This window comes from Equus asinus, chromosome 26 (assembly GCF_041296235.1).
Source record: "Equus asinus isolate D_3611 breed Donkey chromosome 26, EquAss-T2T_v2, whole genome shotgun sequence".
Classification (NCBI taxonomy): domain Eukaryota; kingdom Metazoa; phylum Chordata; class Mammalia; order Perissodactyla; family Equidae; genus Equus; species Equus asinus.
This window is the reverse complement of record NC_091815.1, coordinates 31,256,387-31,280,413: the sequence shown is the minus strand read 5'-3', so window position 1 is coordinate 31,280,413 and position 24,027 is coordinate 31,256,387. Positions and strand designations below refer to the sequence as shown.

The window sequence follows — 24,027 nt, the reverse complement described above, 5'->3', positions numbered from 1 at the left end:
AGACAGACCTGTCCCCAGCTAGTGATGACCCAGAGTGGGCAGGGCTGGGGTGGGGGACCCCAGAGGGGAGGCCTGACTCAGCCTGGGGGTCAGGGACGGCTTCCTGGAGGAGGGGACATCGAAGCTGGAACGTGGTGGTAATAAAACTTGGGGACCCGGAGAAGAGAGAAGCGTGGCTAGAGGTAGAAGAGACAAAGCAATGTGTACATTTCTTCCTTCACCAATTATTTTGTCCTGGGGGGCACAAGGGTGACTGTGACAGCTCTGGTTCCTGCCCTGTGTTTTCCACTTCACATATTGGTGGCCTACAGGGCATACATCGCCTGCAGTTATATATTTTTTGGCTCTCGTCTTTTGACCTATATAATGTTTAAAAATATTCTTGACTTGGTTGCCAGATTGAAAAATAGCAGTACTTCACATAAAAGTCCCTATTTCCAGCTTCTCCCAAATTGGAAGGTCTGGTGACCTCAGACGGGCACCGCCCCCGCCAGGATGACCACAGGCTGTGAGATGGGACCTGGGCTTTCCAGCCACCAAAGTCCCCACCATGCCCTATTGTCTCCCGATTAAGGAGGCTGAGGGCCAGTTACTCTTTATTCTGGAGCCTGTGTTGGGGACTTCCTCTGGAGGAATGAAGAGAAAGGTGAAACGTCTGTTGAAAGTGAGGAAATGCAGGCTGGGGGAGCTGTGGGTTTGCTTAATTATTTTACCTGGTTGACCTGAGGGCCACTGAGTTTGCGACACCCTCCCCTCTCCTCACCTCCCACCTCCTCTTCTCTCGAGACTAACACCCCTGCTCCTCAGCCTGGGGCTGACGGGGGGCTGGACCCCTGAGTCTGGATGGAGACGGTTCACGGGGCCTCCCCTCCCCAGAGGGGGCCGCGCATGCGTCGGCAAGTGTTCCATTATGCACATCGGATTAGGGTCCCCTGGGTCCCCACTCTGAGCTTCCTGTCGGATTGAGCAGCTGTAATTATATCTGCCTCCTGCCTCCCACCTCTCAGCCGGCTCCGGCCTGGTTGCATCATGTCTGGGGGAGCCCCCCGGGGAGACGGGGGTGCCAGAGAGAGCCAAAGATGAGCTGGGGGGCGGGGGGATGCTGGGAGGGAAGTTGCCAGAAGGATTCCAGAGTTTCTCCGACCCTGCACCCTAGAACCTGAAATGCGAAGGAATCCAGAATTCCAGGGCCCTGGAGGGCTGGAATTCCGGAGTCTTTCAATCCTGTGGGGCCGGGATTCCGGGGTCCTGCGCCCTTGTCTGCCTGGGATCTGGAGCTTGGCCCTTAAGCCCTGGACTGCGGGCTTTAGACCCTGTCAGCCCTGGGGTCTTGGGACTGCAGAGCGCAGATTCCTCCTCCTTCCACTCCTGGTCTTGAGGAACGGAAGCCGAAGAGGAGAAAGCAGCACTGGGAGGCCCCTGCCTGCAGGAGGAGGGGGGCTGCGTGAGCCTGGCCTTGGTCACGACTAAGGCTGGGAGGGAGGGGAAGCCAGAGGGACAGGCAGGTCCCAAGTGACCAGCATCCACGCATGCAAACCCGGATAACCTCGTTAGCTGGTATGACTCTGCAGCCCCAGCTGCTGGTCGCCCGCTGCTCCTTCCTGCGCCCCCAGCTGTGAGTCTCTGGGGTCGGAGCCAGGCCAAGGGACAGAGAGGCGAGCCCTCAGCGGTCACCTCCCACTTCACCCCAAACCCTGAGGGCATCAGCTGCCCCTCCCAGGCTGTCTTCCCTCTGAGGTTGGCACGGCTGCGGGTCTGGGGGCAGGGTAGCCCAGAGCCAGAATGAGGATTCATCACCATCATCACTTACTGAGTCCCTTTTCACAAGAGCTCCTCACTTAAATCTCTGATAGCCCCCAAAGGGACTCTGTTTATCCCCATTTCACAGACATGGGAAATAGGCACGAGAGGTGATGTCACCCGGCCACTTAGGCCCTGAGGTCGGAGTGGCAGCCTTGCATAAGTGTGCAGGATGGGCTGGACGTGGTCGGGGGCTTGAAGCACGGATGTGAGGGTGTCCCAGGTGAGGGCCACCGCCCAGGCAAAGGCTGGACAGGGACGACAGAGCGGAGCCCCCTGGAGCAGGGGCGGGAAGCAGCAGCTGGTAGGCAGACGGGCCCATTGGGGTGGAGAGAAGGGTGTGAGCAGAGAAAAACGGCCTCTGGCTGTCTAGGCTGGGACCTGCTGAGGACGGACAGGTCGGGGTGCACACGGCAGCTTCCTGCAGCACTGAGAGGGCACAGGTGGGCGGCGGACATGGCGGGCGAGAGCAGCTGGTGGCACGCATCATGGGGGCGGGGGGATGAGGTGGGGCCAGCTCCTTCCCAGGGCAGGGCCAGGAGGACAGAAACCAGGGAGTCAGCAGGGGGTCAGGCCCAGGGCAGGCTGGGATCTTAGGTCAGCGGTCCAGATGCAGGCCTGGGCAGGTGGCTGGAGGCGCTGGCCGGCAGGCGTGGGTGAGGCCCCTGGGGCCCCATTTCCTGGCCGGCTTGGTGTTTGCTGTCTTGAGGACAGGGACCCAGATGGGAGTCTGGGCTGGTGTGGAATGACTCAGCTGAGGGCCTGCCATGCCTCTCCAGCTACATCCTTCCTCTCCCATCACATCGAGTGCCATTTGGGAACACGCCCCCATCAGATGGTGCCCTCTGAGCCCCTCTGCATCCGTGGCACACATTGTGTGCATTGGTGCACAGTAAGTGGGTTAGCGTTTGTTGAATGAATAATAATAATGCCAGCAGCTATGCGAGGGCTTCCTGGAGGCGGGCAGGGTGAATTTCGTCTCTCATCCTCACACAAGGCTCCAAAAAGGGCAAGGATGACGGCTTCATTAAATGGCTATTTGATGAAGAACGTCAAAGCTGAGACAAGGGAAGTCATTTTCGAGCATCACACAGCACGTGACTGTGATGGTGGAGGTAAGCTTCCTGATCCGCTCTCTTTCCCTTGCACCAGGCAGCCCCTCCACGTGCAAACACACATGGGTGGACACAGCCATAAAGAAACCCGTCAGCCCACCTTAAACGGATGCACGAAAAGACACAGGTGCACAAATAGACCTCAGAGAAAATAATGCCCATCTGCCGCCACAACACACACACGCTCTCACTCACCTTGTGGAAAAGATGCTCCTTAGGCCACGTAGGCCCCAATGATCCCACACAGACCCACACATGAAGTTCACATGTCCACAGTCCCTAGCACACCCGCTCCCGGGTGCCCGCCCCCTCGGCTCCCAGGTGCTGTGTGTCCATTTCCGATTGTCTCTGGGCTGTCTCTGGGCTCCCTCTTCTGCTTGCTGCCCCGGGGCCTCTTGCGGGAGAGGCCCGAGTCCTGTTCCCAGCGGTGGGTGGAGGGACCAGAGCTGCTTACTCACCCACCCAGAGAAGTTCCTTCCCACAGCTCCCCCACTCCTGGGAGCCACCCCCAGAGCCCAGCTGGGGTGACCTGTGGGCTGGGCCTATGGGCCTGGCTGGGGCCACAGTTGGACAGGCAGCTGGGGGTCCCCGGAAGGTGAGTGGACGTGTGTCCGACACTGGCATGGACCCTAGGGACCCTTAGTCCTTCCAAGAGGAATGAGTGATAGTCACCGCCACCCCGCCTGCTCTGGAGCACAGAACTGATGCCAGGGCTGCAAAAGCTCCTGCCCCACAGCAGCAGAGGTGGGGAAACTGAGGCCTGGAGTCGGGCAGGGCACGTCTGAGGTCTCACTGAGCATGGGAGCAGAGTGGACTTCCTGAATGCTCAGCGGTCCCTGGTGGGGACAGGAAGCCAGTGGAAAGGAGGCTCTGGGACCCAGAGCTCCCCCACACCCCGCAACTGCCCTGATGCCCTGGCCCCCACTGGTGAGCTCCAGAGTCCAAGTGATGACTCAGGGATCCCGGGGCCACTGGGAGCTGCTAGGAAGGCAGAAGGATGCAAGCCTGCCAGGCGCCATCCTTCATTAATACCATATAACTTCCTGAGTTCCCTCTGCTCTGCCTGGAGACTGGGGAACATGAGAGGGGGACCACGTAGCCAGGAGGCCCGAGACCTGCATACACAGGCACCCCCAAAATGGGGCTGTGTGGTCACTCTTAGAGCCCCTGGCGTGGTTGGAGCCGGGGCGTCCATCCTGCCGGAAGCTGGGGGTGACAGCTGGGCAGGGGTGATAGGGAGCGGGAGGGAAGGGGCGAGGGGGTTGTGGTCACTGAAGGATACAGGGATGGAGAGGGGAAGTCTGCGGCTGCCCACTGGTCCAGCCCTGGGGGTCGGCAGCATCCCCCGCTGGCCCAGGATGGGACATGACATCTGCACAGGCTGTCTCCTTGTTGCAAAGAGGGCTGTGGGATGGGCAGCTGGCCACGGTCGGCCACGAGGCCTGTGAAGCCGGTGTCCCCCCATTATACAGAAGAGGAAACTGAGATACACTGCCTGCGTCCTCGCCTGGGACCATCACACAGCAGCAAGCTGCTCGAGCTGGGACAGGAACCCGAGTCAGACGGAGGGAGCCCCCAAGTTTGTAATCTCTACACTGAAAAGTCAGGGGTGTCTGAGAGGCTCCCCTAGGTCCCTTCTGGCCCTTAGGGGCAGGGAGGCTGCCTGGGAAGCTGTGGGCTCAGTGGCAATGAGGACCAGCTGTGCTGGCAGCTGGGACATGCAGGCTGACCACGCTGGCCAGAGGGTGGTGGGGGTGTGTTTGGGGTGGGGTGGGAGAGATCAATGTGACAGCAGTGTTAGAGCCCTGGACGGCTGGCTGTAGCCAAAATATTATTCCTGGAGGTCAAGGTCACCAGAGCTTGACCGGGGGCCTGGGAGTGCTGGAGCAAGAGGCGAGAGGGTGGGTGGGAGGGCACTTCCCTTTGATGCTGAGCCCTGGAAGTCCCAGGGCCTGTCCCCTACTGCCTCAGTCCCTCCTCCCCCACGCCCCCTTCCCCGGGCTCTGCCCAGTGAGCGTGGGAGCTGGGAGCCTGAGGACGGGCTCCAGGGACTGGCGTTTTTCCTCTGGCCCGGCCACCTCCTTCCCCAGCCTTCTGGAAGGAGTGAATTGTGTTTAGGGAACAGAAATCTTGGTAGTGCCTGGAAATACTACATCAGGGAGGAATTTCCTGGTCATTTCTCAATCCCTGGGCAATGTCCTAACCCCGGGGCCTGGAGCCCAGAATAGATCCCAGGGACCACCCCCAGAAGGATTGCACACTGGTCAGCTGTGCCCCTCAGGTCCCATCCTGGCCCCCACTGGTGAGCTCTGGAGTCCGAGTGATGACTCAGGGGTCCCGGGGCCACTGGGAGCTGCTGGGAAGGCAGAAGGGCAGAGACTGGTGTTGGAAGGAGACAGGTGGCTCGGCGATGGGGACCGGGAGAGGACGCAGGGAGAGGAGGCAGAAGCCAGGCGGGCTGGAGATGGATGTCCTGGGCAGGGGGTACGGAGGGAGCATGCCAGGGAAGGCGGGAGGGAGCACAGGGGGCCTCTGGAGAAAGCAGGGGGAGGGAGGGCGGGGCAGAGAGGAAATGAAAAAGCTGGGGCTTGCAGGCAAGATGAGTAGGGAGGGAAGAGGGGGGGAAGTAGGGAGAAGCTGACACACGAGACGAGACAGACACAAGACAGGAGACCTGGGAGCGAGGGGACACAGGAGGGACTGAGAGAGACTGCAGAGGTGTGGTGAGGAGGGCCTGGGAAAGCAGGGATGCGGAGAAGGGGCTAGAGGGCTGTGGGGGGAGAGAGAGAGGGAGGGAGGGAGAGGCAGGGGGGTGGACAAGGGAGGCACAGAGACAGGCAGAGAGCAAGAGACAGAGACAGAGAAGGAAAGAACTAGGAGGCAGAGAGGGAAGGACGAGGCAGAGAGGCAGACAGAGGGACGGAAACAGACAGGAAGACAGAGGGGAGAGAAATATCAGACAGACAGACGCACACGCGCAAGGAGAACTGCGGAGTGACGGAGAAATCCCCAGGTGCCGGGAGGACACGGTGGCGCGGCGGACGTCTGAGCTGGCCGCAGACCCGGCTCGCCCTCATCCCCCAGCCCCCACCTCGCACCCCTGGGACCCCTCCAGTCCAAGCCGGCAGACGGAGGCCGGGATGGCGGATTCGTGCCGGAACCTCACCTACGTGCGGGACTCCGTGGGCCCGGCCACCAGCACCCTGATGTTCGTGGCAGGCGTGGTGGGCAACGGGCTGGCGCTGGGCATCCTGGGGACGCGGCGGCGGTCGCGGCCCTCGGCCTTCGCCGTGCTGGTCACGGGGCTGGCGGTCACCGACCTGCTGGGCACGTGCTTCCTGAGCCCGGCCGTGTTCGTGGCCTATGCGCGCAACAGCTCGCTGCTGGGCCTGGCCCGGGGCCGCCCGGCGCTCTGCGATGCCTTCGCCTTCGCCATGACTTTCTTCGGCCTGGCCTCCACGCTGCTGCTCTGCGCCATGGCCGTGGAGCGCTGCCTGGCGCTCAGCCACCCCTACCTCTACGCGCAGCTGGACGCGCCGCGCTGGGCCCGCCTGGCGCTCCCGGCCATCTACGCCTTCTGCACCCTCTTCTGCGCGCTGCCCCTGCTGGGCCTGGGCCAGCACCAGCAGTACTGCCCTGGCAGCTGGTGCTTCATCCGCATGCGCTCCACCGAGCCGGGCGGCTGCGCCTTCTCGCTGGCCTACGCCAGCCTGGTAGCCCTGCTGGTGGCTGCCATCGTCCTCTGCAACGGCTCCGTCACCCTCAGCCTCTGCCGCATGTACCGCCAGCAGAGGCGCCACCAGGGCTCCCTGGTCCCCGGGCCCCGGGGGGGCGAGGACGAGGTGGACCACCTGATTCTGCTGGCGCTCATGACGGGCATCATGACCGTGTGCTCCCTGCCTCTCACGGTGAGTCCCCTCTGCCTCTGGGGTGGGCTGCAGGGAGAGGGTGGTGCCTGGCTCTGTGCTCCCTCAGTTGTGCCCATTTCACGGATGGGAAAACTGAGACTCAAAGAGGTCAGTGGCATTGTCCACGGTCAAGCGGCTCCTGACTTTCTGGAAAGCCTCTCCCTGTTTGCTTCTGCCCTGTTTGATTCCTCCTGACCCCTTGTCTTCCCCCTTCCACATCTCCAGCGTACCCCTCTGCAATTGAACGCACCCCCAACCTTCCTCTGCCCGTGTACTGATCAGATCCACCATCCATTAAGCACTTGCTCTATGCCCGCCCTGTGCTCAGATCATCTTCACAATTACCTTATGCATCCATTCCACAAGCATTTAGCAAGACACAGACAAAGCCGGGTCCTGTCACCATTTTACAGACGAGGGGCGATGTCTCTTGCCCACGACCACACAGAGCCAGGTCTGGCCCCCGGGCTCCCGATTCTCAAGTCTCATCTCCCGGCCATGGTGTTCCCCACTTCCCCACCAGCCCCACCCGCCATCTGCTCTCGGAATCTCCTGGCCTCGCCCCCTGCCTGCAGAAGCTCCCGCCCTGCTTTTCCCAAATCACAGCTGGGCAGACCCTGCTACTGCGGCATCGAGTTACCCCACCCACACTCTGGGCCTCGGTTTCCCTTTCCGTAAGATGCAAGCTCTGGGCTAGATTTGAGGGTGGTCAAACCTTTTGGGGGTTACGGATGACTCAGAGGCTGAAAGTGGTGAAGAGACACAGGCACAGCCCTGGGCCCCACCCACATGGCCCCTATCTCTCATCCACTTGCCTCTGCTGGCGGGGTTTTCTGGTGCTTTCTCTCCCTCTGTTTCCCGGAGGTATTTGTTACTTAGTTTTCATCTCATTTCCTTCCCTTTCTGCCAGGCCGCCCCTCCCTCATTCCTGCACATGAGCGAGTGGGAGGAGGGGGGCTGGGGTGGGCTGTGTGGGGGGATGGGTACTCCTTGACACCCTCACCCTGCCCCCAGATCCGCGGCTTCACCCAGGCCATCGCCCCAGACAGCAGTGAGATGGGGGACCTCCTCGCCTTCCGTTTCAACGCCTTCAACCCCATCCTGGACCCCTGGGTCTTCATCCTTTTCCGCAAGGCCATCTTTCAGCGCCTCAGGCTCTGGTTCTGCTGTCTGTGCCCCAGGCCTGCCCACGGCGACTCGCAGATGCCCCTCTCCCGGCCGGCCTCAGGGAGGAAGGACTCAAGGGCCCCCCCTGCTCTCGGAGAGAAGGAGGGGAGCTGGGTGCCGCTGTCAGTCTGGGGCGAGGGTCAGGGGGCACCCTTGCCTCCTGCACAGGGATCTGACAGCACCGTGGGAACTCGGTCCAAAGTGGGGACCGCGGCTGCCTGCTCTGTCTGCTGACATCTGCCCCCAATCTCCGGCCCTGTCTTCCGGGAGCCTGAGCCGGATCATTAGGGGCACGGCCGAGGCTGTGGGCGGGCCAGCGAGAGATGAATCTTCTGCCCTCGCCTGCCAGAACCCTGACCCCCTGAATACAGGGGGCGACTCGCTGCTGTTTCGCTTCCTTCTGGGCGGCCGTCGGAGGCTCTGGGAGGAGAAGGAGGGAGAGAGGAAAGGTTTATCCTGGAGCACAGACAGAACAGTTCTCTCAAAATAGCCAGTGGGCCGGCCGGCCTGGTCTGGCCCTGGCTGCCCATCCATCTCACTGCCTAAATATTTGGAAGGCAGAAAAGTTCCCAGCGGCTTCTGTGCACTCAGGTCTGCTCCGGTTAAGGTTCCGGCTCCGATGCTCATGCATTCAGGGTGCCCTGGCTGCCCATCCCAAATCCCCAGGGGCCCTGCCCTCTCCCGGGCCACTCCAAGAGCCACCGTCTCTTGACCTCATAGGAGCCAGGGATCCTTGGAGAAGCTCCCTGCTTCCCCTTGCTTCTGACTCTCCATCAGACCTGGGAGCCCTGGCCCCCCCAGGGGAGGTGGGAGGATGCGGAGACTCCTGCGCTGTGGGTGACACCGCTGGACACGTGTCGGCGAAACTGCACGGCTTGGTGGGTTGCAGGATGAGAACTGTGGGCACAAGGGTGCTGGGGCAGATGGATAAGGTGGAGGGCCAAGGGCTGGGAGGTATGGATTCTGGGGACCATGAAGAGCACAGCGGTAAGTCCTGTGTCTGTACCTGAATCCATAGCTGCCCCCTTCTAGAGCCTGACCTCACCTCTGGAGTCCTTGGAGCCCTTACAGAAGTTTCATTCATTCAACAAATGGGGGCGGGGGGGGGCTGACTCTGCCTGGTGTTGCAGACACAGACCAGTCTCTGCCCAGCCCTGGACTCTGCTGGGTGATTTCCAGCCTTCCGCCGCTCCTCCCTTCTTGTTCTCATCCCCGGCTGCTCAGGAGTGAGCAGAGCAGCAGGAAGGGAAGTGGGGTGAAAAGCTCCCCCCACCCCGGCCAGCCCCAGTTCTCCAGAATCAAGGGTGTTCGGGAATGAGCCAACTGGCATGAAGGGAAGTGTTGCTCAGGGGGGTGGCAGAGTGACTAGGAAAGCCGCCTCTTGTCCCCTGCCAGCCCCAGTTCCCCTTTCTCACATGCTCCTGGGTTGAAACAATAAATCCCCACCCGGGTGTGGGGGGGTAGGCGAGGTGCAGGCCTCCCGTAAAGACAGTCGTGGCGAACTTCAGCGAGGTGCACCCTCGCACTCCAGCCTACTGCTATGAGAGCCTTTCTAGGAGGCTGGTGTCCAGGTTCAGAGAGGGCAATCACCGGCCCCAGACCACACAGCCAGAGAAAGCACAGTCTCAGGGTGGAGCTGATCCACCTGTCCTTAGAGCCCAGCTCACTTGTCCGGCTGGTGACTTCGCCTCCCTGGCCCTCAGCGTCCTTTGACATAGAACGGCCATCAGAATCTAGTATTTAGTTTACGGGGCTGTACTGCGGATTACAGGATTCGCTCTGAAAAGCAGTTTAGCACAGGGCTTGGAATAAAGCCCCCAATAAATGCTACTGTTATTGACGTCGATGTTGTTTCTATTGTTGCCTCTGGCTCTCTGGGCAAAAGTGGTTTGAAAAAAAGCAATGCTTTGCTCCTTTGTTTCGACTTTTTTTTTCAGTCTCTATGATTCAAATCATGGTAAAGAATAAGGGGCGTCTGGAAGAGTTAAAATAGGTCAAGATGACAGCTTCATGCGCATGGGGTTTCCTTCCGGGGTGAGGAAAATGTTCTGGAACTAGATGGCGGTGGTGGTTGCCCAGCCTCCAGAATGTACTAAATGTCTCTGAACTGCACACTTGCAAATGGTTCAAATGGTACATTTCGTGTTATGGGTATTTCACCACAATAATAACAAACCCCATGTAATACTGAAAAAGAAACGGAGGGTGTGTAGACACTGTTATGGCAGTCTCGACAATCATCTGTTGGTTGAATTTAATAATGAAAAAGTTGACTTGTACAAAAATAGGTCAAGAAACATCAGGTGGGGTCTGGCCTTGGTCACCAAACCTGGCCTGGCCTCCATGGGAACCCAATCCTGGGGGGGTGAGGGGCTGCAGAGGGGCGTTTCTGGCTGGTGCCACGAGAGGGGGGCCTGCCTGTCCAGGCGAGACCCCCACAGGGTGCTCACCCCCTCTCTCTCTGTCTGCCCCCTCAGGGGGTCAGTTCTGTCCATCTGGCCTCTTAGGTGTCATTCACTAAATGCTGGGCGGGACTGGGCATCGGAGCCCCCAGCCTCCTCGCCCGAGGTGGGTGCTGTCAGACCCATTCTTCAGATGCGGGTTAAGGGGAGGAGAGGATTAAGCGCTGCAGCGGGTTTGCTGCTGGCTCTGACCCGGCAGGCCTAACATCTCAGAGATCCACCCCCTCCTCTGTGGCCCACTGTTGTCTCAGATCCCCCCCACCTCCGGCCTGGATGTCCACACTGCCTGCCAGGTCAGGGGTTTTCAAACAACTCCTGCCTCATCCGCCCACAGCCACTCTGGGACGATGTGGCAGCTGCTCCCTAGCTGGTGTCCTGCCTCCTGATGCTCCGTGTGTCCTCTCTGCTGCTGGCTGCCGCAGTCCTGTCTGGAAGGCTCTGTCCGGGCTGTGACCCCCTTGCCTGCGAAGCTCGAAGGGCTCCGGCTGCCTGGAGCCCCAGGGTCGACTCCCACGCTCTCTGCTCAGCCCCGGCAGACATTGAGGTTTCCCCAAAGAGCCCGTGACCTCTTGGGCCTCCACCTCCCGGCTTGCTGAGCTCACTCTTCCCGGAACAGCGTTTCCCCTTCTCCATTCCCCAAACACTCGTGCCCTTTAAGGTCCTGCTTAGACTACCCCTCCTCCTTGGAGCTGGAACGGCTCCTCTCAGGCCCGGAGATGGCACTCGCTGCAGCCCGCCTCGCAGACATTTGTCCATTCATCCAGCAGGCTCGTCCTGGGGGCTTTCTGTATGTCAGGGCTTGTCCCTGCGACGCTGGGGACATGCCAGTGACAGAGACAGCCCTGGCCCTGCTCTCCTGGGGCTCACAGTCCAGAGTCGGCAGGGCTCGCGGGCAGGGAGGGGGAGGCTAGGGGACATCCGGGAGGGCTTCATGGAGGAGGGGATGGCTGAGCCTGGGGATTGGAAGAAAGGGAGCTAAGTAAGGCGGAGTGTTCTGACTTGGGACTCTAATGCCTCCTTTCTTCGGCCTCTTGTTCATTCATTAATTCAGGATACATTCTCTTGAACCTGCTCTGGGCCCAAGGCTGCCCTCTGCCCACTGAGGGTGTAGCAACGACGGACACCGCCTTGGCCCTACCTCGCTCGCGATCCAGTGGGTGACAATTTAATCGTCACAGAAATAAGTACTACAATAAGCCGCAAAATACAAAATTACAAGCTGTGAGATGTCCCGAGAGAGCACAGTGTGGGGATCTGAGAATGTATACGAGACCTGTCCTCGTTGGGGCGGGGGTCGAGGAGGGACATGCGAGGATGGGTCTGACTTCAAGGAGATGTCATTCCTTTTTAACTTCACTTCTTTCTCCCTTTCTGTATTCCTGCCACCGGGCCTGGCCCACAGGCGGGATTTGAGCACACGTTCACACGGGGGCTGGTCCCGAGTCGCAGCTCTCCAGGGCCTTCTGTAGTCACTGCCCCACCTGCTGGTCACACTGGGAGTGACATTGAGAAGCGGCGGCCACTCTTGGGGAAGTGAGGGAAGCTGGACGTCCCTCATGCAGGCCCCGATGGGCACCCCGGTGTGTCCCTTGCCCAGTCACCTTCGTAGGACAGGCTTTGAGCTGGCTCAGCAGGTCTGAGAGCCTGACCTGGGCCTGGCGCCCACCGCGAGCATCTCTCTGCCTTGGAGTCGGCTCCCCTCAGCCTGCCCCGCGTCCATTAGAGGCTCAGAGAGCCATCTATGTGTCTTTGATTAATAAAGAATGGGAAAGGGAAGTCATGATTATTTAATAATGCAGCCTGTCTGGGAGTAACAGTCTTTCAAAACCGAGGGCCCGAGGGGGAACATAATGACGGGCAGCGGAGAATGCAGGTGGCGCGAGGCGGCGGTTAAAAGCCTGGGCGCTTGGGATGCGACTGATCTGGGGTTTGGAGCCCCAACTCCGCCACTTCCGAGAAGTGCGGCGCGAGAGGCTTTTCCTGACCCGGGCCTCCAGTCCCTTCCTGTCACATCTTGGTAGTAACGGATCTCACGCCCATATGCCCGCGGCAGAGCGTGCACGCCATACGTAGGTGCTGAACGCCATTCTTGCTCATCCGGCCTGGACGAGAATTAAACGTCTAGAAAGAGTGCTTGGCGCAACCCTCAGATGTGGATATTTTTAGGACCCTCCTTCCCTAGATCATCATTATTGTCCATTTTGCAGACTGGTAAACTGAGGCGTGGAGAAGTGAAGTCACTTGGGTGGACCCTGTGGCTTCGTGAGCGCACAGACTCCCTGCAGGCAGTGGTCGTGCTGGGCTGGGAGCCCATTCCGTGGGTCCCTCCAGCCTGTCTTCCTCTCAACTACGAGGCCAGAATTTTCCCTGGGTCTCCTGGCTGCTAAGAGGGCGGCTCCCATCTCAGATCCCGCCATGCTGACCCCAGCCTCCGCCTAGCCTTCCCACTGCTCCGTCTCGGGCCTGCCTCAAGTCAGGGTTTTTAAAAAATGACCATTGACTCCAAAGCCGGGCAGCTGAGAGCACGGACGCCTTGGGGTCAGAGCTGGCTCAAATTCCAGCTCCGCCACTTTCTACTTGATGACCTTGGAGCGGTGTCTTCACTTCTCTGGCCTCAGTTTCCCAGCATCCAGCCCAAATGGCTGCTTGCAGGATTCAACGAGATCACGAAGGCAGAGCTTAGAAGCGGCTGTGGAGCAGGAAGCCCCCAGTGAAGACCGGCTGACGCTCACCGGGCACTCAGCCAGCCACGGCAGGGACATGCTGGAGCTGGTGGGCAACCCAGACCCTGAGCTCTTTGCCATTACACTCGACCGTCTTTGCCAAATGCCAAGCCACAACCAGACGGCAGAAAAAGGGGGCACCGAAGCTGGGGCTCTGGCAGGCTTCTCCATCCTTCCCAAGGCCAGGCGAAGAGGAGCGGGAGGAAGCTTTTATTCTGAACCCTCTCCCTGACTCCTGCCCAGGCCCTGTGGCAGAGTGAGAGCAGCTCGAAGTTGGACGTCTGCTCTCCATTCCTTCCCCTCGGAAAGGGAGCCGGTGGGATTCCTAGTGGGGGTGGGGCACGTGCATTCTGGGAAAAGCCCCCAAGGCTTCCAATGAGGCCCTCCCCTACAGCGCCGCTGGACCACAGGCCTTTGGTCCTCCCACGCCCACTTCCGGGAGGGAAGTTATGGAGCTTTCTGGAGTTTGCAATTGTTTCAGGCATTTGGTTTCAAATCCCCCTAGGTCCTGCGGCCTGTCCTGGAGTTGACTGACGCTGCGTGAGCTCAGGACCACACGGGGCACTCAGGCCGCCTGACAGACAGTGACTCACTGGGGAAGGCCGTCCCTTGCCCAGAGCACGCTGTGGAGAATCCCCAGCCCGGCCTGGCCCGGGGCTGCCCCTGCCTTCTTGCTGTTCCCTTGGACGGCACCCTTCCTTCCTTCCCCGGTGCGGCCAGGTGGCTGCACGCCTTTCAGGTCTCAGTTCAATACTGCCTCCGCCTAACTGGGATGCCCTCGTGGCAGCTGGACTGGCCTGGGGCCTTCTCAGTTCTTGTCTCCCGTCATCCCTGGACTGACACAAGCCCTCCCAAAGGTGGGGTGCTCTCCCACACACACCTACGGCCAGCACTGAGCTGACTGCCCTCACTGCCGGGATGCACGCTGCCCTCAACACCCATGCCATCTGGCTGCGATCGGAACCTGGCCCAGGTCCCTAAGTGGCTGCTGTGACGAGGACTAGTCTTTCGAGCGAGCACGGACCACAGACTTTTCCGGGCAGGGCCGCGGGACCCATGCAGGGTGCAGGCCCAGAAACCGAGGCAAGAGGGGAAGAGCCGAGTCAGGTAGTCACTGTATTTTATTGGAAAACATTGATATATATTTTTCTTCACAGCTTGAACACAATATTGCCCGGTTTTTAAAAAAAAAAAAACACAAACCCAAAACCGAAACACTCCGAAAATGTCCACAGCCTCATGCCTACCTGCCCTTACCCTCAGCTCTTGGCCGGGTCTCCCACCAGGCCCTCCCCACTTCCCCTCCCCCGAGTCTGGGTGCCAGAGCAGGGATGGGGAGAGACTCTCCAAGCTGGGCAGGTCCCAGGAAAAGCCACTTGATCAACCTGGGTTGGGGGGAGGGGGCAGATGAAATGAACGGAAAAAGGACACAAAATCCAGATGACCGAACTGCCCACATTGACTTACTTGTCCCAGAGGCGAAGGTCAGAAGCAAGGTCACGGATCATGCTCTCCGCTGGGGAGCGTGGGGGCAGGCAGGCGGGCGAGGGCAGAGGCGGGGAGAGGACAGCACAGATGGAGGGAGCCAGCCGAGTCACCACAGAGAAGCGGGAGGGGCCGGCGACCAGGACAGAGCTGCCCCCGGTTGCCGGTGCTCCGGGCAGCCAGCCGCCAAGCTTGTTTTATTGCAGGTATGTTCTCCCGAGCGCGTGGTGGGGCGCATCTTCCCTCTCCCCACCCTTCAGCTAGCCTGGCAAGGTTTCGGACAAAATGCAAGTTTTAAGGGGCATAAAAAAACCCAAAAGGATAACCAGGACATTACAAAGCAGCTGTCTCCACATGTGTCCCCACGAGGGGACCTCAATGTGGGGGGGCAGGTGCGTCGCAAGGGAGTGGCCCGGGATGTTAGCACCAGGTATTCACAGCCCAGCTTACAAAGATGCTTCAGGAACGCGGGCGCGGACAATTTGCAGAGCGGCCAACTGAGCAGCGCGCCCAGCCCGACCTCAGGAAGCCAATCCGGTGGTTTCAGAATGGCAGCCAAGGGGATCCGAGTGTGGTCCACTCCGTCTGTCCCCTGGTGGCTGCCTCCGCAAGCGGTAACAATGCCAGCTTCCAAGACTCCCTGGCCTCTCGACCCGCTCCTGGGCCACATCCAGTTAACACCACAACTCCTCAATCCCCCTCAGTGCTTCTGGAAGCCTCGCTGGGCACGTCTGCCCCCAAAGGCCGCTGGGATTTGCACATGGACTCACAGGGCTGGTTGCATGCAACAGTGAAAGGCATGCTCTTCCGCCTGGGGGAGGGCCTCGGAGCCCCCCGCAGGTCCAGGGACAGGGCTGGCAGCCACCCCAGCACCCAACGTAAGATGACAAACGGGAGGAAATAAACGGAAACGGAGGAGAGCCACCCGGGCTGGAGGAGGAGGGCAGAGGCTCCCCTGAGGGGGACGGGGGCTCCTTGTGTGAATGCCTCAGGCCTGGAAGATGCGATGGAAGGGGCAGGGGAGAGGAAGAGATGAGGGTGTGGGAGGAGACTCCGGGAAGGAGAAGAAAGAGCAGTCATGCAGCTTGGGACACATCTTTTGTTGCTTTATCAGATTCTCAGTCAATCAGTTGGTGTTTGCTAGAACCGGGGTACGCAGGGGAGTATGGAAGAGACAGTGCGCGCGCGAGAAGAAAGAGATCGAGAGAACGGGCATCGCCAGCTGCCCGGGGCCTTCACTTGGCGGTCATCATCTGTACAAACTCTGTGAAGTCAAAAGAGAGGGAGGAGGTCAGCGGGGGAGCAGGGCCGAGCCAAGGGCGGCCCTCCCCGGCACGGGGATCAGGGGCCGGCTCCGGGGACAGGGCCGGGCGTCGACTCACCTTCATAATTGACCTGGCCGTCTCCGTCGATGTCAGCCTCTCTGATCATCTCGTCCACTTCCTCGTCGGTCAGCTTCTCCCCCAGGTTCGTCATTACGTGGCGCAGCTCTGCGGCGCTGATGTAGCCATTGCCGTCCTGCGTGTTGGGGGACAAAGGCTTGAGCTCACGGTCTTCACCTCGCTCTTCCCCGGGGACAGTGGGACAAAGGCAGCAAGGCAGGGACTGTCGGTCACCCCACTGGGCAGCAGAAGGGTGGTTCCTCTGGTTGCAGAGCGAGTGGCCTTGGGGCTGGCATGGGGACCCGGGCCTCCCGGAAGTGGTGACTCAGTGGCTCTGGCTGCGGTGGGCGTCCTGGGGCCCCAGACTCTGTGTCTCTGCGAGAGTCGCGGCGCCACCCTGGGAAAGGGCTGCTTACCTTGTCAAAGACACGGAAGGCCTCTCGGATCTCCTCCTCGCTGTCCGTGTCCTTCATCTTCCTGGCCATCATGGTCAGGAACTCCGGGAAGTCGATGGTGCCGTTCCCTGGAGAGCCGGGGAGGGAGCAGGGAATGCTCTTGGCCTGGGCTCCGGGAGACAACCCCAGAGCCCCGGGACAGGAGGGCCTGGCTCATCCATCACCCCAAAGAGGGCTTCCCGGAGGCACCAGGGGTGAGCAGGCGCAGGGCGGCCCACCCGCCCCACAGGGCTCACCATCCGCGTCCACCTCGTTGATCATGTCCTGCAGCTCTGCTTCAGTGGGGTTCTGTCCTAAGGATCTCATCACTGTCCCCAGCTCCTTGGTGGTGATCGTGCCGTCTCCATCCTTGTCGAAGAGGGAGAAGGCCTCCTTGAACTCTGGGGGAAGAAAGGAAATGAGTCAGAGGTCGAGGACCACAAGGACATCCTGACCTCAGGATGCGGGACTCCCTCCCGGAGGGGGGCCGAGGGAGTCAGCGCCCCCAAGAGAAACCAGAGCGAGACTTTAGTTTCAGTGCAGGCCTTTGGCCTTGGTGCTCAGGGCAGACCTCGTCCTGCCTTTGGTCAACAGTTATGAGCACCTCCTCTGTGCCAAGGAAAGCGACCTGTTCAGCCAACCTCGCCCAGTGAGTAAAAATGGGGGAAATACCACTGAGCTGTCAGATAACTCTACATGTCTTTCTGGTCCCTGGCTTCGGCCTCAGACGATGACCTGGACTGATGTCCTGAGTCACAGAGTGGAAGAGGGCCAAGAGAAGTCCCCGTCTGAAGTATGCCAGCCAAGGTCAAACGGCGGGAAGGGAGGCGAAGGGGAGGCCGCAGAACGCCTTTGGCCGGCACTGTGTCCCTCCCGACTGGCCCTCCCAGCCCAGTTCCCCGCGCCCGCGCCACCGGCTTCCAGAGGAGGAGCCGAGCGAGCGGCTGTGCGTGGTGAGGGTGGGGGTGGTCGGCAGCAGAGCGCGGCTGACGGACGGTGCGTGGGGCGGCGGGGGGATGGAGGGAGAGGGGACGGCTGCCAAGCCAGGAGGATGAGGAGCTAGTGGCGCTGAGTGGGCAGGCCACAGCTGGGGACGCATCAGGAGTGGGGAGAGAAGCACGTGGCTCCTGCCCTCCCACTGGGCCCATTTTGGCACCCGGGGCTCCCTACCCCCAGGCCCCCAGAGAACAGATGCCTGGCAGCCTATTCCCAGAGGGTGTGGGCTGGGGTGAGGCGGCGGACAGTTTGCTAATGGGGACGGGGGGGGGGGGGGGAGAGCGGAGTGTGTGTTTGTGTTACACAAGGGCAGAGAGTTGGGGTGTGGGTGGCAGGTGCAGTGGAAGCCACACACACAGCTGACAAGCTGCGCCCCCGAGCCTCTGGGCCCTGGGGACTTGGTAAGAGTCCCCTTGGGGATGCTGGCACCTCCCTGCGCTGAGGCCTTGTTGTTCTCGTGGGGAGGGCGCGGGTCGTACAGATCACTGAACAACAGGGAGGTTCTCTGGCTTGCCTTGGTGGGTCTCCAGAGCCACCTGGGGCCAAAGTTGAGAAGCTCAAAGTGTGGCTGTGTGTTGGGGGGGAGAGGGGAGAGGAGAGAAGACAAGGCCGCTCCCGCCTCCTCCCCCTCCAGTGGCTGGGCATTCAGTCCTTGTAATGTAGCCCACTGGACCTGACAGCAGAGCGGGGGAGGGCGGCCACTGGGGCCCAGGGGCCCACTCTCCGCATTTTGCCTCCTGCCTACTGTGCGCTGGCGCGTGGCAACGGGGATACAGCAGGAGCTGCTCTCTGTCCTCAGCCAGCCCGGTCTGGGGAGAGCGGGGCACAGACACCACTCAGTCACACAACAGGTCCTGTAGCCGTGACCTTCTGGGCCTTGGGGAAGGCTGTAAAGTTCGATGGGACCCATCTGTTAGTTTATGGGGAGACAGGTGATCGTTCCTCTGCGCATTTGTTTAGCCAACAAAAATTTACGGAGCATCTACTGTGTTCGAGGCACTGAAGACACAGCGGGGACCACCAAAACCCAAGTCCGCAACTCCAGAAACTCACATCCAGTGACAGGAGACACCGTGGGTAAAGACAGCAGGAGAGAATTTCAGATAGTGAGAGGGGCTATGGAGGAAACACACAGGGGGACGAGATGGAGAGCAGAGGAAGGGGCTCTATCCAAGAGGGAGTCCGGGAAGGCCTCTCCCAGGTGACACTTGAGCTGAGACCGCAAGGATGAGAAGCTGCTGCCCAGGCAGAGCTGGGGGGCCACATTTCTGGCAGAGGAAAAAGCCGGCGTGAGCCCGCGCAGGGAAGTGCGAAGGTGGGAGTGATAAGCCATCTCTGGGGTGGCTCCTAAAGTGGGACAGGAGCTCTGCAGCCCCCAGGGAGGCGGGGCTCACCTTGTGAGCCCACCCTGCAGGAGCTGGGCCAGTCAGCCGGGTCCCCCCTGCAGTCACTGATTCAAAGTGCCCTGGATGCCCCGTGGCCAGGAGAGGACCACAGCCTCTGCCGCGTGGGGAGGTGAAGGCCCGCCTCAGGATGTGGGTGTGGGGGTCCCGGGGCGCTCGTGTGCTCTTACACACAGTTATCCACACTCTGAGCACAGGCACAGTGTGGGGCGATGCATGGGACACACCAGCTCATCTGTCAGATGGTACTCCTGGCCAGAGGGAGTAAGGTGTAGCTGGGGATGAAGAGGTGGGGGGTGGGATGGGCGAGCTCACCTGCGATCTGCTCCTCTGTCAGCTGGTCAGCCTGGAAAAGCAGGAAGGAGAGAGTTAGTCACTGGGCTGGCTGGCTACCTGGTCCGCAGGGCATCCTTGCACCTGGGCACGGGCCGGGCACGCCAGAGGCAGCGTCTGGTGCTTCAGGAAGCTGGGGACTCAGGCCTGCCTGATGCAGGGCCCGAGGAGGCTGCCTGGCCCTTGGCCCCAAGGGCTTCGAGTCTCGCCCTGAGCTTTGGAGCCACAGTGGGTGGGGAAAAACGCTGCCGCCACCGACCCAGCTGCCCTGGCACAGCGTGGGCTCCCGGCTCGTCGTCGGCACTGCCGCTGGGAGCCCCAGGGGCTGAGTGAAGGGAGCAGTTGCCCTGGAGGCCTAATCAAGCTCTGGAAGGCTCCACACTGAAACAGGCCAGTGCTGGGGCAGCGCAGAGGGAAGGTGTCTGGGCTCTTGGCTAGTTTGTGTGTTACCTACTGGGAGGTACTGGGTCCAAGCACAGTGGGCCCAACTGGCCCAAACCCTCACTGGTGGCTCTGAGTTGCTCCGAGTGCCTGAAGGAACCCTGGTTGGGCCATTCTGTCCTGTTTCTTTGGGGCAGGAGGGCACTATGGTGGCAGCAGCAGCGATGGCAAAGCATGAAAGACTCAAGGCAGCTTCCCCAGCTGCACTGCAGTTTTTAACCCTTTCCAGCCCTGGCCACTCTGGGGACTGGCCGGTCGGTGGCAGGCAGCCCTTGCTGCATGCGGGGCTTGGGGGTAGGGTAGAGAAGAGGTGACACTAGCTTCTCTCTGCACTGGTGTGCTGGGAATCGGCCAGCCATCTGGGGGAGGAGCTGGGGGGGGGGGGCGGGGAAGAATGCCAACATTTCGCTTTTGGCAACAAAAAGATGAATTTTCCCTGGTCTTTGTGAATGCTGCCAGGGAGGCCTCTGTGTCCCTGGACACCGGGGGTCCTGACAACTGCTCCCCCTCCTTTCCCAATTAGGGGAAAGGGGCCCCAAGTCCACAGCAGGGGTCTCGTTTTGAGTCTGAGAGCCCCCCAAATCGATGCAAACTCGTGTGTGTATTTGCATTACTTTACCCAGAGGCTCTAGAGCTCCAGTGGAAGCTGGCAACCCCCACCCCCACCCCGTCCCAAATATGAACTGCTCACATTAGAAATGTCCTTTTTCCTTTTTTTTTTTAAATCTAAGGGAAGGGGAACTTGAGAGAAAGCCCCACACAGGCAGAACGGGAGGGGAATTCAAGTGGTAACAACAGAGGGGAGATGGCTAAGGGAAGGGAGAGAAGGAGAAACACCACACATGCACATTCTGGAAAAGTCCAGTCTGAAGGGAAGGTGAAGAGGCCGGATGGAGACATGTCTGCATGGCCTTCAAAAGCAAGTCAGGGCTGCTGGGCCCCTAAATGCCAGCCTGGTGGCTCGGGTCCAGGAGCCCCTCGCTCCCCTGCTGCCCTTGGCTCCCGGGGACAAAGAAGCCTGAGGGGATCCCCCAGGCCCTGACACCCGAGGAAGCTGCTGGGGAAAGTGAGAAGACGATGGGCTTCTGGTTACCAAGGCCAGGCAAGGCCGGGGGAGGGGGTGGAGGAGGACCAGAGGGGACAGAAGCCATCTGGGAGGAGGGCTCTCATCCCATCTGCTTTCGTCCTCTCCCCCTGGCCTAGATGGAGGAGGTTCCACCCTGACCTCACGGCTCTGCAGCAAGTCCAATCCCCCCACCTTCGGGCAGCCCCATCAGGGGCTGGGCTGGGGGCAAGGAGGCGGGCACAGGTTGCGGAATGCCCAGCAGGGGCTCTGCTGCCCCCCAACCAAGGAGCTGGAAGGTGCAGCAGGCACCGTCACTCTGTTACAGGGCTGCTGCAAAGAGGCGTGGCTCTGCCTGGAGGACCTGTCAGACTCCCTCCCTGTTAGGAGACCCCCGCCCCTGCTTGGGGAAGGCAAGGTCCCAGATCCAAGCTACAGACCTCAAAGCACCACTACTGCCCAGACACCTGAGCACACGGGAAGCCACCAGCGCTGGGGACCCCTTCCCACGGCTTCTTCCCTTTCCACAGCTGAAGATTTTAAGCTTTCACCAAAAACGGTCTCCAAAATAACCCCGCTGCTCGCCTGCTTCCTTATCCCTCATCTAGGGTCCAGCAAGGGGCTGGACAAGAAAAAAAAATCTTGGGGTGGAGGAGGGAAGAGGGTATTATTTCTTGGCCTTGCCCCGGCCCCCAGCCGATGCCAGGGCAGTGTCAGATGAGATCGGAAACCAAGGCCAGGGCCCCTCACCCGGGCCAAGGAGGAGCCACAGAGCTCAGGCCCAAGTCCAAGGCCAGCTACCAGTGACTTGTCCCACCCACACCTTGCTGATTACAAATGGAAAGAGAAACTAGCTGGGGCCAAAGCTCAGGTCCTGTTTGGGGGGTGGGGGGCCTCCTGGCACCTGCCAGGGCTTTAGGGCCCTTTGGGCAAGGTTCCGCTGGGGGAAAGCGGGGTAGCCGCTGGAGGAGCCATCAGGTCTGTGTCAGCAAGTCTGAGATCGGATACACGGCAGTGGCTGCCTGCTCTCCCCAAGCCTTGCCAGGGACGATGGCTGCCTGCGGTTCCGAGGCTGAGCCTGGGGGGGCTGTGGGTGGCAGGGAGTAGCAAAGAACAAGTGTGCTGGTTTTCTGTCAAAGCCCTGGCTGTGGGAATTGAGAGAAGCACTCAGTGAAGGCCCCGAACGGGACAAGTGGCCCTCGGGCCGATGAAGGGATCCCTCTGGAGGTCCTCTCTGGTCAAGCTCTGCAGCCCCCACCCCGAGGCCACAGGAACAGGCGCTCGATTGTCGCCGACGCCACACTGTACTGCACTGTCATTTGGCACAAGTGAGGAGATGCAGAGCAGAGCGCGGAGCTGGAGACGAGAAAACCAGCACTCCTGTTTGGGAAAAGCAGCTGTCTTGGTCTGAAAGGGGCAGCGAGGGGGTGAGGTTCTAGGCTTAGAGAGCTAGCTCATTTGATGCACCCCAAACTTTGGTCCCCCACCCCCATTTCATGCGGCTTCAGTGCGCAATAGGGGCCTGAACAACTCCGCCCACCTGCTCCCACTGCCCTGTGCTTGTGGCCCAGCCCCATTCTTCCTGGGGAAAGGGGACCATATAGCCACTCCCTCTGGCCTCTGCAGCCCACTCCCCATCCAGCCTGGACAGTCTTTGTCCCGGCTTTCCCTGGAGACTTCCAGGGAGCTACCCACATCCACCTCCAAACCTAGGCCCACCTCGGCTGCCATTCATTTTCTCTTCCAACACCCCCCCCCAGGCCTCCTTCCATCTCACCTCCCACCACCCAAGCCAAAGTCCTCTCCCACCCCTCACCTTGGAAACCCATCTCCTCATGGACCCAAACACAACACTCCTCCCAACCCCCCCCTCAAATAATGCAACCTCTTTTCCTCATTCAACAGCCTTAACCCACTAGTAACCCCAGGACCTTTTCTGGCTGCCTCCCAAATCAAGCACGAGGCCCCGTTTCCCCCCACCGACAAGCACCAGTCTCGCCATCCCCTTTCAACCACCTGCCTGACCCCAATCATCTTCAGTCACCACAGGCTTCAAGAGCATCTTCTAACGTCCGCTGCCACCCACCCCAGGCTCATCGTCCCCGAAGCTTCCACCTCACCCTCCTTCTTCCTCTGCAATGCTGGTCGTCGCAGAAGCCCCCCTCCACCCTCAAGGGTCTGATCTGCAGAAGTGAGCCCCATCTCTGTGCCCCAGGAGCATCCCTCCCCACCTAGGCCCAGCTACCCACAGCCCCCTCTCGGGAAGGTCCCCAGCAGCCCGGCCTCCCTCCGATCTCCCTTCCCCGTATCCTATCTGGACCCAAAAGCTCCATCGGGACCCAAATCACCCCCTTCCTCGTCCAAGGTTTCTTATTCTGCCCCCTAGGGGTCCAAACACCCCACCCCAGAGACCAAACGCTCCATCCTGCATCCAAAAGCCCTTTTTGGGGTCCAAGCGCCCCCTCTGAAAGTCCAGATGCTCCATCTGGGTTCAAACGTCCCCTCTGAGGGGTCGGGTGCCCAGCTGGGGGCCCAAACACCACATCCGGTGCTAAAAGTCGCTTCTGGAAGCCCCCAACCCGCTTTGGGGGTCCAAACGTCCCGCTCTGGGTTTGAAGGCCCCCGACCAGGGGGCAGCAGGGGTCCAGCCGCGCCGGCCGGGGCCCGATCGCCCTCATCCCGGGTCCCCGGGCCGTCTCAGGGGTCCCGTCCCGCCATGCCCGCCTCGGAGACCCCAGCCTCGGCCGCCCCCCGGCCTCACTCACCATAGCGAGGCCCGGGGCGTCCGGAGCGCGGAGATCGAGGTTCCTCCGGCGGCGGCAGCAACTGCAGCAGCTCGAGCTCCGTCGCGCGTCCGCGCCTCCACACTCACTGCCCGCAGCGCGCGCCGCCGCCGCCGCCGCCGCCGCCCGCCCCAACGGTCCCCCAACGGCCGCCGCGCGCGCCCCGCCTCGCCGGGCCCCGCCCCGCCCGGCCCGCGCGCTGCCGCACTGCGGCCCCGCGGATCCCTCCGCGCCCCTCGCCGCGCCGACGGGCCCGCGGATGCGCCGCTCCCACGCCGCGCAGCGCCGGGCTGAGCTCGCCGGACGCGCGCACGCGCGTCCCCGCCGCTGGACTACTTTCCGTCGCCGCGCCCCGCCCCCTGCTCCCGCGGCACTTTCCTCGTCGGCGGAGGGGCATCGCTCGGCGGCGCGCGACGCGACCCTGTGTGAGCCGCGCCGCTATTGGGCCCCGGGCCGGGCGGAAATGAGAGCGCGGCGCCGATTGGTCCGGCCTTCCCTGCAATGCGTCAAACTGGGGCGAGCCACTGCGTGG

At 61.1% G+C, this 24,027-nt stretch overlaps 2 protein-coding genes across 3 annotated transcripts; one reads left to right on the top strand and one right to left on the bottom strand.

Annotated features, from left to right (window-relative positions):
- The first annotated feature begins 5,534 nt into the window (after positions 1-5,534).
- PTGIR (prostaglandin I2 receptor) lies at positions 5,535-9,835 on the top strand. Of its 2 annotated transcripts, XM_014863044.3 has the most exons (3): positions 5,535-5,633; positions 5,929-6,823; positions 7,838-9,835. In XM_014863044.3, the coding sequence occupies exons 2-3, from the start codon at positions 6,056-6,058 to the stop codon at positions 8,222-8,224; spliced, it is 1,155 nt and encodes a 384-aa protein (XP_014718530.3). In that variant the 5' UTR covers positions 5,535-5,633; positions 5,929-6,055; the 3' UTR covers positions 8,225-9,835. The 2 variants fall into 2 exon arrangements, with proteins under 2 accessions (XP_014718530.3, XP_070354938.1); XM_070498837.1 differs by lacking the exon at positions 5,535-5,633 and having other exon boundaries at positions 5,914-6,823; positions 7,838-9,823.
- Positions 9,836-14,278: 4,443 nt separating this feature from the next.
- CALM3 (calmodulin 3) lies at positions 14,279-23,678 on the bottom strand. Its single transcript, XM_044759661.2, has 6 exons — positions 23,478-23,678; positions 19,191-19,221; positions 16,734-16,877; positions 16,459-16,565; positions 16,043-16,178; positions 14,279-15,924 (listed from the first exon to the last, which is right to left on the bottom strand). The coding sequence occupies exons 1-6, from the start codon at positions 23,478-23,480 to the stop codon at positions 15,896-15,898; spliced, it is 450 nt and encodes a 149-aa protein (XP_044615596.1). The 5' UTR covers positions 23,481-23,678; the 3' UTR covers positions 14,279-15,895.
- Positions 23,679-24,027: the final 349 nt, after the last annotated feature.

Excerpts from the sequence above, each read along its gene's own strand:
- PTGIR (XM_014863044.3), top strand. The coding sequence starts at position 6,056 with ATGGCGGATTCGTGCCGGAACCTCACCTACGTGCGGGACTCCGTGGGC. Across the intron at positions 6,824-7,837 it reads TGTGCTCCCTGCCTCTCACG|ATCCGCGGCTTCACCCAGGC; the intron begins GTGAGTCCCCTC and ends CCCTGCCCCCAG.
- CALM3 (XM_044759661.2), bottom strand. Across the intron at positions 16,179-16,458 it reads CCTTCCGTGTCTTTGACAAG|GACGGCAATGGCTACATCAG; the intron begins GTAAGCAGCCCT and ends CCCAACACGCAG. Across the intron at positions 15,925-16,042 it reads CGGCCAGGTCAATTATGAAG|AGTTTGTACAGATGATGACC; the intron begins GTGAGTCGACGC and ends TTGACTTCACAG.